Here is a 17,218-nt window from a genome sequence, read left to right as displayed (position 1 = left end):
TCCACAAGTCTCGTGAGTCCTGGGATTAAAGGAGAGCACCACCACCCACCGCCTGACTTTTTCCTTTAATTAATTGATTTTGAAATAGCATGTTGCTGTGCTGCCTAGGCTGACAGCAAACTCCTGAGGCCACAGTGAGTTTCCTGTCTCAGCCTCCCAAACAGTTAGGAGCATGGTCCTGTGTCAGCTCTGATTCTCCAGTCCCAGTCTCTCAAGTGCTAGGATCACAGTCCTGTTCAACACACACATCCTGTCCTGGGGGATCAAGCCCAGAGCTTCATGAATGCTGGGAAATGCTCAACCCACCAGCAGTATCCCTCAGTTAGGCAAAGGACATAAAGTCAGAAACATAATCCACAAAATAAAAGTAGATAATTATTCCACTAGTTATTTATGAGTGCATAACTAAACTACTTATCTTCTAAATAATTTAAAACAATACTCATGAGCTGGGCATGGTGGGTCATGTCTTTAATCCCAGCAATCTCCCTAGTGCTGGGATTAAAGGCGTAGGACTCCCAAGTACTGGGATTAAAGGTGTGAGCCACCACTTCCTGGCCTCTTGTGGTTTAGCTCTGCACTCTGACCTTCAGGCAAACTTTGTTAAAACATAAACAAAATATTACTACACAGGCCAGACTAGTCTATTATGCAAATTCCAGGACAGGCAGGACTACACAGAGAAACCCTGTCTTGGAAAAACATAAATAAAATAATAATAATTAAAACACGTACATGTTTTCCTTCACTATGTGTGGATCAGAAAGAAGTCCAGGTTTAGCTGGGCGCTCTGTCTCAAAGTATCAACCAGGGCTGTTTGATTGAAACTATCACCAGGTATGGCCTGGCATGGTAGTCCATGCCTTTAACCCCAGCAGTTGGGAAGCAGAGGCAGGTGTAGCCAGGGCTACTTAGTGAGTTCCAGGCCAGTCAGGGATACATAGTAAGACCCAGTCTCAAGAGGCCGAGACAGGAGAATCACGAGTTTGAGGTCAGCTTGAGTTACATAGGAGTGCCTGTTTAAAATAATAATTAAACTAAATCTCAGACTGGACATGACCGTACTTGCCTTGGGAGCTCAAGACCCAGCCTGGACTACATAGGAATCTTAGGCCATCCTGAACTACAGGAGACCCTGCCTCAAAACAAAAACAAAAACAAACAGTAACAAAAAACAACCCACTGAGTTGGAGAGATGGCTCAGAGGTTAAGAGCACTGATTGTTCTTCCAGAGGTCCTGAGTTCAATTCCCAGCAACCACATGGTGACTCACAACCATCTATATAGTGAGATCTGGTGCCCTCTTCTGGCCTGCAGGCAAACATGCAAGCAGAACACTATATACATATATGTGTGTGTGTGTGTGTGTGTGTATGTGTGTGTATGTGTATATATACATATATATAATAAATGAATAAATCTTAAAAATAAAAAACCCTGAACCCACAATGTTATACCAAGACAACTCTTTTCATGAAGGAAATTTAGTTTGACCTAAATTTATTTTATTCATTTATTTTGTTTGTTTCCAGACAGGGCTGCTCTGTGTAGTCTGGCTGTCCTGGAACTTGGTCTTGTAGACGAGACTTGCCTTGAACTCAGAGATCCTCCTGGATGCTGGGATTAAAGGCATGCACCACTATGTCTGGCTAGTGTGACCTAAATTTAAAACAGAAAAAAAAATCAGTAATCACAACAAGTGCTGGCAGGGATGAAGGAACCTCCATATACTGATAGGAATGCAGCAAGGCACTGAAAAGCAGGTTTTCCACTGGCAAGGTTGCTCAGCAGCTATCAAGCCTAATGACCTGAGTTCAATCCCTGCGACCTACATGGTAGGAGAAGATGGAATTCCACAAGTAGTCCTCAGACAAATAATTGTTAAAAGAAAAGCTGGTTAGAGTGAGGAGGTGGAGGTACATGCCTTTAATCCCAGCACTCGGGAGGCAGAGGCAGGCGAATCTCTGAGTTCCAGGCCAACCTGGTCTACAGAGTGAGTTCCAGGATGGGCTAGGTCCACACAGAGAAACCTGTCTCAAAAAACACAAACAAAACAAAGAAGGAAAGAAGGAAGAAAGGAAGAAAGGAGAGAGAGAGAGAGAGAGAGAGAAAGAAAGAAAGAAAGAAAGAAAGAAAGAAAGAAAGAAAGAAAGACAAAGAAAAGTTGGTTAGAGCTATGATTGTAATCTCAGCACTCTGGCAGGAGGCTATGGCTGGTGAACCACAGCCAGGTCTACAAAGTGAAACCCGGTATCTAAAAACAACAACAACAACAACAACAAAAAAAAACCTACAAAAAAACAAAAAACAATACAAACACTGGATTTGATGCTGTACACCTCTAATCCCAGCGGTTTGTTTGGAGGTAGGATCGGGAGTTCATGGCTAGTCTCAGCTACACAGGGAGGGAGCCTGACCGGGATAGTGACGTGGCTCGGGAAAGGGGCCATGGTAAACGTGTCTGTTGCCCCAATCCTAGGGGCAAACATGGTAGGAGAGCACTGACTCCCAAAAAATGTTTCCGAGTTCCACACGTTCACTGTGGTACTTGCAGTCACACATATAAGCCCATATAAACACTAAATTGAAAAGTTTCTGCACTCCAAAAAGCTTCTCCACCGATGCAATAATCCTTATCAGATCAAATCAAATAAGATTAGAAAAAGCCCAGGTTTAATGGATACAAACGCTCTCAGATGGTTTTCCAGCCCCCCTCCCCACAGACAGAAAGGAAGACTGAAAATAATGCCTTTGTTCTCTGGGGGGCAGGTTAAATACCCTGTGGGAGTGGTCTTGAGCATCTCTGGGGAGGGGTCATCATTTGGCAGGTTTTCTTGGGGGCAGAGTCTGAACTGAGGCAACACCCAGGGGAGGGGGCTTGGGCTGAAGACTCTTTGCCTTGGGTATATGGTTGCCTGAGGCTGGGGTGTGGCTTCCATCCAAACATTCCAGAGTCTTTGAATATATATGGATGCCAGGGACTGGAGCGACGCTTCCACCCAAAGATAAATAAATTCATGAAATTTGAATGTATGCTTTAAAAAAAAAAGCTAAGCATAAACTTAGTGCGTCCAGGTGGGACGTACGTGTACAGGGTAGGTCTCTCAGATCTCGTGTATTCCAGGTTTGCCAAGCTAGCGACGTCTCCTGCCTGGTAACATCCCTGGAAGAAAGCTGCCAGGGAGCTAAAGCCATCACTCAGAGGAGAGATGCACACATGACTAACCCCACCCACTTTGTAAAACTGGGACACCGAGGCTGGGTGAAGACGCCGAGAACCAAGGGCTATGTAAAAGTCACAGGAAGGGGACCTGTGCCCAGACTCTGTAAGCAGACTCCACCCGGAGTGAAAACTTTTGCCTTTGCTGATTTTAATATGTGCTTTTGTCACCTTGCTGGGATTTAAAATTACCGAGGAGCACACACTAGGGTGTGCCTGTGAGCATTTGACGGGGAGTGTGGTGGCACCATTTCCTGGGCTGGGGTCCTAGGCTCAACAAGGAGAGCTGAGTGCCAGCAAGCAGCCTCTGCTTTTTACCAGCTGCCCATGCTCCCGCCGCCACGCTCTCCCTCCCGCCGCCACGCCCTCCCGCCGCCACGCCCTCCCGCCGCCACGCCCTCCCGCCGCCACGCCCTCCCGCCGCCACGCCCTCCTACCACAGACTATAGCTCCCCTTAAGCAGCAAGCCCAAATGTGCCCTCCTTGTCTTTAAGTAGCTTGTTACCAGGTATTTTTGGCTTATCACAATGGAAAAAGTAGTTAAAACACATTATAATAAAACATAATATCAACATTAGCTTTTTTTTTTTCTGAATCCTATGAGTCTTTCTGATAAATGTTGCTCTGGGACCCAAACCCAAGGGCACTTTATTTTTCATGTAGGTAGACTGAAATTTTCTCAATGAAATAGGACCCATATTCGACTCTCGTGTGAGAAAATATAGAAGTATGGCTTGTAACAAAAACCTATGTATGTGTCTAAGAATCTTGGTCATAAAATCATAAAAAAAAAAATGGAAAGAACCCAAATGACGTTCAAGTTATGAAAAGGCAAAACTAACCCCTGGGATCGGGGAGACCGGGTGGAAGACAGAGTGCGCCCTGGCTTCATCCCCAGGTTCCCAGCATTGACAAAGACGTACTGATCTATGGTGGCTGAACAAAGGCCTTAGGAGGGGTGGAGTGGGTGTGTGTTCTGCGACCTGAGGGAGGGAGGGGTGAACAGGTGCCACCACAAACAGGAAGCCCAAGACTGGAACGTTTCACAAGATGCAAATTTTACCCCCCAGGGAAAAAAAAAGGAAAACAATAAGCAAATATTGAACTTTAATTAATAATATGTGTGCAGAAACTGTAGGGGAAGTGTGCTCTGAAACAAGAGACCAAGACAATGTTCAGCAGCAGAGGAGACGTGCAGGATGGCAGGGCAAGCAAGAATCATCAAAAACACACACTGTCACGCCAGGCGGCAGTGGTGGCTCACGCCTTTAATCCCGGCATTCAGGAGACTGGCTGGGTCGTTGTGAATTCAAGATCAGCCAGGTCTACGGATCGTTCCAGCACAGCCAATGAGGTTCATAGAGACCCCGTCTCAAAACAAACAAAAAACACAAATTGAAGGGTTCATGGGTATTTTCTACAAAATCTCCCAACTCCACTCTTTATGTGAAAATTCCGTAAGAAGACAGGAGATAAACATTACAGCCCAGGCTGGGGACACTTGTTAGTCTTTCCTAGGAACTTAAGTCAGGCCGTGCTGCTTTGTGGGTCTGACCGGTTTTCTGATTTATCCAGCAAAGCACTGCTTTCCCCAAAGCTTGGAGCTTCCCTCTTTCTCTAGAGCTCCGCCCCCACCCATCCTGCCAAGTGTTGGAACTCACCGCCTGTGTAACTCAAATGGCACCCCACTTCTCCCGGACCCTTTTCCCCTTGTGGGCAGCTGACGGAATTTACAGTTGTCGCTCTGGGAGTTTTCTTTTAAACTCTAGTAAAATCGGTCTTGTGCTTTGAGGAGGAGAAAGAAACTTAAAATTTAGGCAAACTAAACCCCGTTCACATTCTAGCTAAGCAGCTTTTCATGTTCAGTGTGACCACAGTGCTCTTTTTGTCTAAATTAAGAAACACACATGGAGCCTGTGTCATACAGGGACGTATTCTGTAGCCCAGGTTGGCCTCAAACTCATGGAAGTCCTCCTGCCTCAACTTCCTGAATACTGGGATCACAACCTGGCTGAAAGAGGGCATGTGTACCCTAGTTAACTGACAATCACAGGGGAAATACAATGGGAAGCATCCATTTGCACCCTAGTTAACTGACTATAACAGGGGAAATTCAATGCTTGTATATGCACAGCCATTTTGTGGCACTAAGGGTCGAATCTAGGCCTCAGACATGCTAGGCGAACACCGTTCCACTAAGCTATGTCCCCATTTCATATTCTCTTTATTTGGAGACAAGTTCCAGGCAATTTGCACAGGCTAGCCTTGTGCTTCTCTTGGCTGGTCAGAACTGAGCTTGAGAACCTCTGTGTCGGATGCCAGGTAGCTGGGGTGGACAGGCCTGTGCCACCAGGACCAGCGCTCACAACTCTCCTGTTAAAACCTTCTTTTCTCTTTTTCTTTTTCAAAATTATTATTATTAATTATTTTGGTTTTTCGAGAGGGTTTCTCGGTAACTCTGTCCGTTCCCAACACCCACATGGTGGCTCACAACTATTGCTAACCCAGATCCAGGGGATTTGATATTCTGTTCTGACCTTTGCAGATACCAGGTATGCAAGTACAGACACATAGGCAAACTAATCATGCATATACAATAAATAAATAAATAAATAAATAAATAAATAAATAAATAAATCTAAAACAAAAACAAATAAAACACCTCTCTAGAAACACCTTTGTCTAGATGTGGTGGGGTACAACTTTACCAGCATTGGAAGGCAGTGGCAGAAGGATCTCTGTGAGTTCAAGGCCAACCTGGGCAACAGAGGGATGGCTAGGACTAGTTAACAACCCCATCTCAAAACAAAACAAAATAGTGAAAAACACCCTTACAAATCAGAGCCTTGGCCAGGTGGTAGTGGATCATACCTTTAATCTCAGCACTCAGGAGGCAGAGGCAGGTGAATCTCTGAGTTCAAGGCCAGCCTGGTCTACAGAGTGTGTTCCAGGACACCCAGGGCTACCCAGAGAAATCCTGTCTCACAAAACAAAACAAAACAAAACAAAACAAAACAAAACAAAACAAAAAGCAGCAACAAACCAGAGCCTTGTCTCCCAGGTGCAGTCAGGATCAACCATCACAGAATCAGCGGTGTGGTCATCGGGTTCTCACCTCCATGCACCCTACTCCAGGCAGGGATACTGGCTCGGTGTACACATCCTGAACCCCAGATTTGGAGAGGCTGAGCTGGGAAGATGCAGGACTTCAAAGCCAGCCTTGGCTACAAGCTCCTGTCTCCTCCTGTCTTATATTCCTCTCTGCCCAGCCATAGCCCTTCCTGTGTCCACTCCCCAGTTCTTGGATTAAAGGTGTGTGCCACCACTGACTGACCTCTCTGACTAGCTAGTGGCTTGCTCCACACTCTGGCCCTCAGGCCAGCTCTGTTCGTTGTAGCACAAATACCACCACAATTTATTATGTAAGTGGGTGTTTTTTTGTCTGCATGTATGTCTACATACCACAAGAAAGCATCCGATCACAGGACTGCTGTCATAGACAGCTGTGAGCCACAAGTGGGCGCTGGGAATTGAATCCAGGATCTCTGGAAGGGCAGCCATCTCTCAGGCCCAAGGCCTTGAATTTTAATTTTCCTGCCTCAGCTCCCAGAACACTGAGATTACAGGCATGTAGCACTAAACCAGGCCTTTTGAGAAGAAAGTTTTAGAGAACATCTTAGTACACCTTACTTATTTGGGGTGAATCTGTGTCTGTGTGCTACAAAGGACACGCAGAAGGCACAGGAGGACTTGCGGACGTAGGTTTCCTCCTTCCGCTAATGGGCTTGGGGACTTCAACTCAGGCCGCCCAGTTTCACCGAGTGAGCACCTCACCACTCTTCGCAGCTCTGAGATGTCACCTTAAAAATAGACGGTGTCGGGGGCTGGAGAGATGGCTCAGTGGTTAAGAGCATTGCCTGCTCTTCTAAAGGTCCTGAGTTCAATTCCAGCAACCACATGGTGCCTCACAACCATCTGTAATGGGGTCTGGTGCCCTCTTCTGGCCTGCAGACATACACACAGACAAAATATTGTATACATAATAAATAAATATTTAAAAAAAATAGATGGTGTCTTTGGACAGGCCTGTGTGGTTAATCTTTTCTTCTCTAACTGCTGTAAGGGATCCCTTTACACCACACTTTAAAAGATCTTTTGGAATGTGGCAGGATGACTCTCCTCAGTCAAATGCTTTTATCAAAAGTTCTGGGGCCTGGAGAGTTGGCTCAGAGGCTGCACTCAACTGTGAGCAGTGGAGTTTGGGTCCCAGCACCCACACGACAAGCCAGATGTTTTGCACACATCTGTAACCCCAGCACTGATGTGGGCAGAGACTGGAGAGAATCACTAAGGCTTGCTGGTTTTCCAGCCCAGCCAAAAAACATAGCCCTATCCCAAAGAAATAGCTGGAAATGATAGAGGACACCTGACATCTTCCCTGGCTTCTGTATGTGAATACAGGCACCTGTCACCAACACACACATGTACACACAGAGAAATGAATCCTTACAGAGTATGCATAATTGTACTCACTTGTGTCTGTGTGGAGGTATATCCACACAAGTGCAATGGGGGTCCCTGCAGGCCAGAGCCATCAGATCCCCAGAGCTGGAGTTACAGGCAGCTGTGATCACCTGACATGACTGCCAAGAATCACTCGGGTTTCCTGAGGACCGTGGTTTAACCCCCAACACTCAGACGGAGACTCACAACTTTAACTCCAGTTCTTGGGATCTGACACCCTCTTCTGACTTCCAAGGGCACCAGGAAGGCAAGAACACTTACACACATATAATAAAATCTTTATTGGTGTTATACTTTAGATCTGAAATGTAGGCCTATGGTCCTCAGCTGGCAAGGCCTCTGTGGGGGTTGGGTCCTAGCTAGAAAGGGGGCGTTACTGGGGAAGACTTTTGAGGTTAGGGCTTCTTTCAGCACAAACTCTGCTTCAGGATCCCCGACATCTGAGCCCACAAGCTGCACTGCCTAGTTCCCACCACTCCAGCTGCCTGCCATGCCTTCGTCATGGTGGACTGACCTCTGGCTGAGTCAAAGAAAGCTGACAGAGATTGGCCTGCCTCTGCCTTGAGTGCTGGGACTAAGGCATGTGCCACCACCACCCAGCGGGTTTTCATTTTTTAAATTTATCATTATATTGTCTGCATGTGTATGTGTGCTTCATGTATTTGCACCAAGAGTCAGGTCCCTGGAACTGAGATTACAGATGACTACATGTGGGTGCTGGGAACTGAACCCAGGTCATTCGCTGTAGCACAAATAAAAACCCAGAGACAGATATAGGGGTTCAAGCTGAAAATCAGAAAAGCAAAGCAGAACTAGAGAGTTCTCACCTCCTCTCATGCTCAGACTGAAAGGGGCAAGCCTCCGAACCTCAGATTGGGACTGAGACTCTTGAGTTCCTGTCTCTTACCACTTACATTCCTCTCTAGTGCTGGGATTAAAGTCCTGCACCACCACTGCCCGGCCTCTATGGCTAACTAGTGTGGTTGCTGGGATTAAAGGTATGAGCCACCATTGCCTGGTCTGTATAGTTGACTAGTGTGGCTAGCTTTGCACTCTGATCTGCAAGAAAGCTTTATTTATTCAAACATAAAGTATCACTATAATTTGCAAGAGCAGCAAATGCTGTCAACATTTTTAGATAAAGATGCCTGAGTAGAGACTCTTCTTAAGGCTGTCAACTTTCACTCACACTCCCTTTATAGCAAAGAATCTACCCATGGCATATATTCTTTGTAAATTGCTTGTTTTTGATGATGAATAAGATATTATGAGCTAGTCATGGAAGGGCAGAGCTCACTTCAGTGGCTGAGGCACTGCATACAGACACATTCAGTTAACTTTACTGAATGTGATACCTCGTCCCCATTGGTTTCAAAACCGAAGCAGAAAGTGAAGACGACGACGCACAGCTAAGGCTTATGTGCACTTCAGGGCGACATCCTGCACATTGAAAACATTTCTGTTTTAGTATTTTGCCTGCATGTCTGTGTATGTGGACCCTTTGTGAGCCTGGTATCTACAGAATCCTAAAGAAGTTTCCGATCTGGAGCTGGAGCTACACATGGCTGTGGCCATGCTGTGGGTGCTGGGAGCTGAACCCAGATCTTCAGCAAGAGGAGCCAACTGGGAATAAATGCTTGGACTTCTGAAACCTCAAAATCCTCTCCCAGCGACATACCCCCTCCAAGGCCAGACCGCTTAATCCTTTCTTCTCAGTGCCTTCAACTGGGGAAGCATTCAAACATATGAGCTTATGGGGCTGTTCTCATTCAGACTACCACAGAACCTATCAAAAGCCATTTTCCAACATGGTTAATTGGCATCATGAACAAGAGCTGTCATTCCAATCATCCACTTACATTGGTAAAGCAATTTTCTGTTCGACAAAACAGTCTCAGTCAAAACCCATCAGGGATTGGTCCCCCAGCTTGTCACAAACCCCAGCACTTCTAGGCACGGTGTCACCCTGTGGCCCACCATTCCATGTTCCGCCAAGTGGGGGAGGGAACAGCATTGCTTTCTCACCTGTCCTTCCCCACACGCCAACTCCAGACCCTCAACTTTACCCCTTTCTCCGTGGAGACTTCTGCCACACCAGCACCTGTAACCTTCACGAGATTTCCTGTTGTCCCCTTTCCCTCAACAGGCTTCAGGAGTCCAGGCTGGCCTTGAACCGCTGTTTCTTCAGGTCATAGAGAAGTGACTCACTGGTTGTGACGATGGCTGTGGAACTGATTGGAACACAGGAATGATATCTCCAATCCTTATTTAAAATTCTGCTGGTATGTGTACCATGTGCAGCCCCAGGCCTGTGCAGCTCAGGGGAGGGCATTGCTCATGCCCTAAACTCCATCAGGATGATCTCCAAGAATAGAAAGTGCTCTTGATTTCTCCATCTCTCCAGCCCTTGAGAGGCACAGGTCTATCTCCGTGGGTTACACAATAAGCTCCAGGACAGTCAAGGCTGTGCAAGAAGTGTGAGGAGCTAAGTTCGGGTCCCCAGAACTTCCTGTTGGCCAGCCTAGCTGAGCTGCAGGCATCCTTCAGCCTCAACCCCTAACGTAGCCACAAATCTGCTATTGAACTTGGTTGTAGAATTTTTTCCCGTTCATTTGGTGGTGTTGGATAGACTCCAAGGCTATTCAGATGCTGGGTAAACACTAACACCAAGTTATAGTCCTGAGCCCACAGATCTCCTATGTGCTCTTGCCCAGGAATATAGATCTAACAAATAGCAGAGAACATTTCCCTAGCATCTAAGGCAAGAAAATCAATTCAAAGTCATCCATGGCCACTAAACAAATTTACAGGCCAGTCTGTTACATGAGACTGTCTCAAGAATGTCAAGTGAGGGGTAGTTTACCAACAGCCTGGTTTCCCAGTCACCAGTAAGTTTAACACCCAGAAGAGCAGAAGCCACTGTGTAGCTGCAGACCCAAGTGCTCCAGGAGTCGAGGCCAGCATACATCATCTCGAGCCAGTATATAAATCTCAAGAATCAGAGAAGCCATGTGTGATGGCACACGCCTTTAATCCCAAACAGGCAGGAGACAAGAGGCAGGAGGATATCTGAGTTGAGGCCAGCCTTGTCTAGAATGAGTTCTAGGACAGCCAGGGGTACACAGAAAGAAAAACAACAACAACAACAACAAAAAAGAAGTTAATTAGAAAATTAAACCAACCTGGTACTTTCAAATACTCTTTCACAACGGAGATTTTATTGGTTGAGGAGTAAAGTACACAGACATTTCAATTCTTAAAACATGTACCCAAACTCTGAGGAGTCATACATTGTGTTCACGTACCCAAGAGCCATGTGTTGTTTCTCTTTGAACTTATTCCAAGTAATGTTCCATCCCCAAGACCTCACATAATAGTAAATTGTTCACAATCCTCCACTCCACTGATTCACCGTTTTATCCACGCCCAGAACACACTCTAAAGTTCAGTGTTTCACATTGTTACACGGTTAGGAAAGCGGACTGCCACGGGCAGACAGTCCTGACAGGGCAAGGGCCGAGGAGTGGGTTTGTAGCCAACAATTCTACGAAACACGACACCGGATATAACGGAACATACTCCAGACACAAATGCACGACTACTTAGAATATGCTTTGTGTTGTAGGATATAAAACTAGCCCTCTACGGAATGTTATGGTGACCCCCGAGACAGTCACAGCCTCTCCTGATTCAGTATCCTGCTATTTTCTGGTTGTACCAAAAAATAAACAACCAGCAAGTGATTTAACCTCTTAAAAAAATCATTTACACTTAAAAAATGGGATGAGGCAGGATTTCTCCCCACCTTTTAAAAATGTTTCTAGAGCTACTAAAAAACTCGCATTTACAAAATAGTTGATAAAAATATTCCTCTGGATTGTACAAGAAGGGAGGCGGGGACACTGACACACATGATGGATGGTTAGTCGGACTTGGCTTCTTTCTCTTCTCCTTCAGAGGCGGGACTCTGCAAACCACAGGAAAAGAAAGATCAAGTACACCATAGCCACAATCAACACTTAACACAGCACGGCATGGGTGCCATCTCTTTCCTTTCCTGAGACACCATCCTTCCATACAGCCCCGGCTACCTTGGAATTTATTTCGTACAACAAGCTGGCCTCAAGCTCAGAGATGTTCCTTCCTCTTCTCCCAGAGTGCAGAGATTAATGGTGTGTGTCACTATGCCTGCCTTTTTTTTTTCCTTTTGGGTTTTCGAGACAGGGTTTCTCTGTGTAGCCCTAGCTGTCCTGGAACTCACTCTGGAGACCAGCCTGGCCTTGAACTCAAGAGTTCTGCCTGCCTCTGCCTCCCAAGTGCTGGGATTAAAGGCATCTTCTTCCACCACCACCTGGCTAAGGCTCTGGTTTGTAAGGGTGTTTTTCAAATTGAGATGCAAATATCTGACCACTAAGAACCCTAGACAGCGATTGTGAGTTCAAGGTCAGCTTCATCTATACAGCCAGTGCTATATAATAAGAACATACCAAAAAATACTACTATAATACTATTCCAGTTGGAGACTGACTTGATAGGTAAAGTCACACAGGATAACCAGAGTGCTAATCCTCAGCGTAACAAAAGCTAGTTGCTGTCAGCCTGGTGGCTCATGCCTGGAATCCCAGTAGCTGGAGGCTAAAGCAGATGCATCATTTCAGGATTAGACTATAGAGGCTATCTCAAAAGGACAAAACATCTGTTATCAAAACCTTACACTGCAGTCAAGCAGTGGTGGCGCCTGCCTTTAATCCCAGCATTTAGGAGGCTGAGGCAGGCAAATCTCAGTGAGTTCAAGGCCAGCCTGGTCTACAAAGTGTTAGAAGAGCCAGGGCCAACACACTGAAAAATCCTGTCCCGAAAAACAGAACCGAACCCTAATCTGCTACATCCAAGATTCAATTTAATATCTGTTGCCCAAAACCCAACATGAACGCATGCAGGTGTACTCTTCTGACCTGGTTTTCAGTCTCTCCGTTCTCTGCAGGCAGATCCGTGGTTTGCTGGTCGGCCACTTCAGCTTGTTTGCCCTTTGCTCCCCTCTTCCCTTTTGCTTGCACTTTTTTATCAGATGACTTATCCTGAAACGAGAGCAAGAGAACATTTTAACACTTTCCATTTAATTTTGACTTGATGCAGACCATACCCACAATGGGGATAACAGTGTATCTTGTGAGACAACCTCAGACACCCAGAAACATAGCCTTGGTATCGGACAATTTGAGATTCACTCCAACAAGACCACCATCACACCTCATTAACCGAGATTTAACCGAAAGCCTGTGCTGCATTCTCCACAGCACATGGGCATTACCACACATCAGAGACTAAATGCAAGTCTTGTAACCCTACTAATCCAGCAATTTCTTTTAAGCAAGAATAATCCACCTGCCACACAACCACTGCTCTGGCAAGATCTGTACCCACATATGTGGATTTTTCACCTTTAACAATGCACATGTTGTGAGGTCATGTTGTCTATCCCGCCACACAGTCCCTTCTTGATATAATGAATAGCTAAAAAGATCAATTGTAAGGTGTTTTCACTTGGGTATTTGTAGAATGTGAAAAGCACACGTTAGTGTGAGGATATTACTTGAAACATTAAGTCCAAAACTAAATCCTGGGGCTGGAGAGATGGCTCAGAGGTTAAGAGCACTGACTGTTCTTCCAGAGAGTTCAATTCCCAGCAACCACATGGTGGCTCACAGCCATCTTTAATGGGATCTGGTGCCCTCTTCTGGCATGCAAGCATACGTGGAAGGAATGTTGTATACATAATAAATAAATAATATATATATATATATATATATATATATATATATATATAAAAACTAAATCCTAAGCAGTACGAAACTATTTCTGGATCCCATCTGGCTTATAGGGAAGGAGCTTAGTGATCCCCCTCCTCCTAAAACCAAAACAACAAAAACCATCAGTTCTCTGTAAAGATTACGGTTGTGGTACTAACACATACATGTATCAATAAATAGATGCAATAAAAGCCAAATTCCTTATGGGTGCTGGTGACTTACAAGACTTCAAGGGCCCCAAGGTAAACAAGAGAACCAATACTGTCTTAAGGGAACGTGGAAGCAGGGTTTCATATAGTAGGGTAACTACTCATGTGACCCATTCTGTTTTATCTTCTTTTGTTTTTTTGAGACAGAATTTCTTGGTGTACCACCATTGGTTGTCCTCAAACTTGCTTGTAGACCAGGCTGGCTACAAACTCAGAGATTCGCCTGCCTCTGCCTCCTGAGTGCTGACATTAAATAGGCACATTCCACCAATTTCCTGCTTGTCAGACCCATTCTTAAAGCCCCTTACTGCTTCTGTATTTAGCTGGTGAGCAGATGGGGACTTGAGCTTGAACCCAGACTCTGAAAAGTATAAAATACCCAGGCCCCGTGTGGATGCTGGTCACATCTTCAAACCCAGCAGCAGGCAGACCCCTATGATTTCTGTGGCTAGCCAGGGTCACAGTGAAACTGGCCTCAAACAAAAAAAGATAAATATGTACACAAAATACCTGTAGGTTAGATTAACCAAGTCTTCCTACATATGATTAAGCCTTCAAACTGTTCACTTGCCAAGTCTGTTCTCAAACACAAGGCCAGGTGTAGGAAGCATGCGTGTCACCCCATCCCCATTAGACAAAACAGTGACCACTCACCTCTCAATAGGGAAAAGAAAAATGGTTACATGTGATGCCCCAAACCCACTGAAGTCAAACACGGGCCACTCCACGGGCAGCTCAAAGTATAAAAAGCATAAAACACTTGGCAAGAAATAGGTAAGAATGCCAAATAGTTTATACACAGAAAAGGAGCAACAGAGAACTGCACAGACACCCGATTAAGAGCGACTCCTTAGACCCTCACCAGTAGTTTTTATGCTGGGATTACTGTCGTTCTCTGGCATAAGAAAGTAACGGGGGGGGGGGGGGGGAGGTTTGATGCACAGTTTCTGTGTAGCTTTGGAGCCTGTCCTGGAACCCCCTCTGTAGCCCAGACTGGCCTCGAACTCAGAGATCCACCTGCCTCTGCCTCCCAAGTACTGGAATTAAAAGCGTGTGCCACTACTGCCCGACGGCATGAGAAAGTCTTAGTTGACGGTACTGTCGCCATTTCTAGAAGCTGTGTTTAAAAAGACTACAAAGAGGGAATGGGAGAGACAGATCAATTCCCAGGACTCACCTGATGGCTCAAAGCTGTTAGATCCTCTTCCTGCCTCCGTGGTGCGCGCGCGAGACACAGACACAGACACACACACACACACACACACACACGCGCAAGCCCACTATCCCAACAGATCAGTTTCTACTAATGTCCACAAAATGCTCTTTGCCTCTAATTACATACACGCATATGTGCCTGTGCCGGCTGTGCCTGCAGAGGCCAGAAGAGGTCATCACACCTTTTTATCCCCTGGAGCTGTCACTCAAACAGATCCAGGTCCCTCTGTAAAATCAGTGTGCGCTCTTAACCAGTGAGTCATCTCTTCGGCTCATAGCACGCTTCTGAGTTCTTAAAAAAGGCCTGTACTTGTGTCTGTGCATCGCGCGCATCTGGGGCTGGAGACCTCTAGAAACAGGAATGATGGACGTTCGTGAGCTGCCCTGTGGGTGCTGGGGACTGAACTCAGGTCCTCTGCAAAAACCAAACGCGCACAAGTGCTAAGGATATACCCAGCCGCCCGCAATGACCTTCCAGGAGCCACAACTTCAAACGAGCGGCCTGCCTGCACATCCGTTTCCAGACCTACCTTTCCCGCGGCCTTTTTCGGCTTCGCGTCCACCTTGGCAGGGGCGGGCTTCTAGGGAGAGGGGACAAAAAGAAAGGTGAGAGGCGGCGAGCGGCCCTGCAGAGTGCGGCCCCGCTCGCTCCCGCCCCGGCCCCGCGGTACTCACGGCCGACAGCCTCGCGGAGCGGCGCTTGGGCTGCGGAGAGAGAAAGCAGAGTGAGCGACGCTGCGACCGCACCCCCGCCGCCCTGCCCGCCCCGGCTCGCCCGAGGCCCGCGCTCACCTCCGCCTTCGCCGCTCCATCCGCGCTAACCTGCAGAAAGAGCGAGCACCCGAGAACAATGCGGCCGCGTGACGTCACGCCGAGCCGCCCGCGCCCCCCGAAGATTCCCGAACCCGCACCCCGCTCGGGCCCGACCCCCGCTCGGGGCTCCGCCGCCCGTCCCTCCCGTCCCTCCCGCCGCGCTCACCTTCCTCTTGGGCATCGTGGCGGCGCTGGATGGGAGGCGCGTGCGAGGCCGAACCTGTCACGGAGCCGCCGCCGCACGGACTGCTGCGACCCGCCGCGGGGGCGGTGGGAGAACCGGATGGAACCGGATTGGGGCCCGCCCCCCTCTCCCCCGCGCCTCCCCGCCGGCCGGGCCGCCCCCCGCCCCCATTGGCTGCGCCGCCCGACGGCGCCCGAGCCCGCGTCCCCGCATAGGCGCGGCGGCCTGTCACTCCGTCGCCTCGCCCCGCCCCCCCGGGCCCCTCACTCGGCGGGCGCGACCCCGGCCGAGGGGCGGGCCGGAGCCGCCCGACCCCGCTAGGTAGTTTGTTTGAAGCCGACTGCAAAAGTGCGGTCTGCGCGCTGATTCGCGGGGGCGTGTCACGTGGCGCCGCGTCGCTCTCCCACAATGCCCCGGGCGGCTGGCTCTCCGGCTCGTCCAGCGAGGCTTCCCGGAACGCCCGCCCACGGGGTCTTCTCCAAGGTGGCTGTGGCTGGGGTTCGGCAATGCCTAGGCGATCTTCGCCATGAAATGCCCGTGGAGGCGCGGGCTGGGGAGGAGAAGCAGCGTGGCCCGTGCTGCAGACGCGCGCGCTGGCATGTCGCGCAGGCGCAGCTTCTGCGCGCCTTCACCAGGGGGTCGGTGTGTTTGTAATGCAGCTTGGTGAGGTTTTAGCGCATGCAGCTGTCGGGATCTCGGGCTTGAGTTCCTGCCCGCCGGCATCATCCCCGAGAAGCCACCCACTGCAGATTAATGTCCTTCTCTCCCCTGGGCTTAAGTGTGTGCAGGAATCGCACCGCCCCCTCCGAACCTGGTGCTCCGCTCAGCCGCGGTGGTTTTACCTCTGAATTCCCGAAGCCAGGAAGATTGCGCATAACTTTCTTTGTTTAAGAAAAGCAGTTAATGTTGAAGTAGACGGCAAGCTCGGTAGTAGAGTCCTACCTGCAGACATGTTACTGCTCATCGATTGTAAGGAATATATATATGTCTTTACCTACTCTAAAGCTTGTTGATAGGACAGGGAATTCGGATCTCTTATTTCTTGCCACTTGTAAGATTTTCATGCAGATATCTGAAGTCCCCTACCCAGTAAAACCTTTTTTTTTTTTTTTTTTTTTTTTTTTGCTGCATTCTACCAATTAGAAGGCTTGAAGCAGTGACCCCCTGGACCAAGTCTTTTTAGCCTAGCTAGCTGAATTAAGACCCTGAGGTCGGATCCCAGCCATTGGGGAAAAGACACTAT

At 47.8% G+C, this 17,218-nt stretch overlaps 1 protein-coding gene across 1 annotated transcript; it reads right to left on the bottom strand.

Annotated features, from left to right (window-relative positions):
• Positions 1 to 10,940: 10,940 nt before the first annotated feature.
• On the bottom strand, positions 10,941 to 16,102 carry Hmgn1 (high mobility group nucleosome binding domain 1). The gene is made up of 6 exons (XM_038345487.2): positions 15,958 to 16,102; positions 15,771 to 15,800; positions 15,654 to 15,683; positions 15,509 to 15,559; positions 12,700 to 12,822; positions 10,941 to 11,711 (listed from the first exon to the last, which is right to left on the bottom strand). The coding sequence occupies exons 1-6, from the start codon at positions 15,970 to 15,972 to the stop codon at positions 11,667 to 11,669; spliced, it is 294 nt and encodes a 97-aa protein (XP_038201415.1). The 5' UTR covers positions 15,973 to 16,102; the 3' UTR covers positions 10,941 to 11,666.
• Between the last annotated feature and the right edge of the window lie 1,116 nt (positions 16,103 to 17,218).

This window comes from Arvicola amphibius, chromosome 10, assembly GCF_903992535.2.
Source record: "Arvicola amphibius chromosome 10, mArvAmp1.2, whole genome shotgun sequence".
Taxonomy (NCBI): Eukaryota; Metazoa; Chordata; class Mammalia; order Rodentia; family Cricetidae; genus Arvicola; species Arvicola amphibius.
This window is presented reverse-complemented; position numbering and strand designations above follow the sequence as displayed.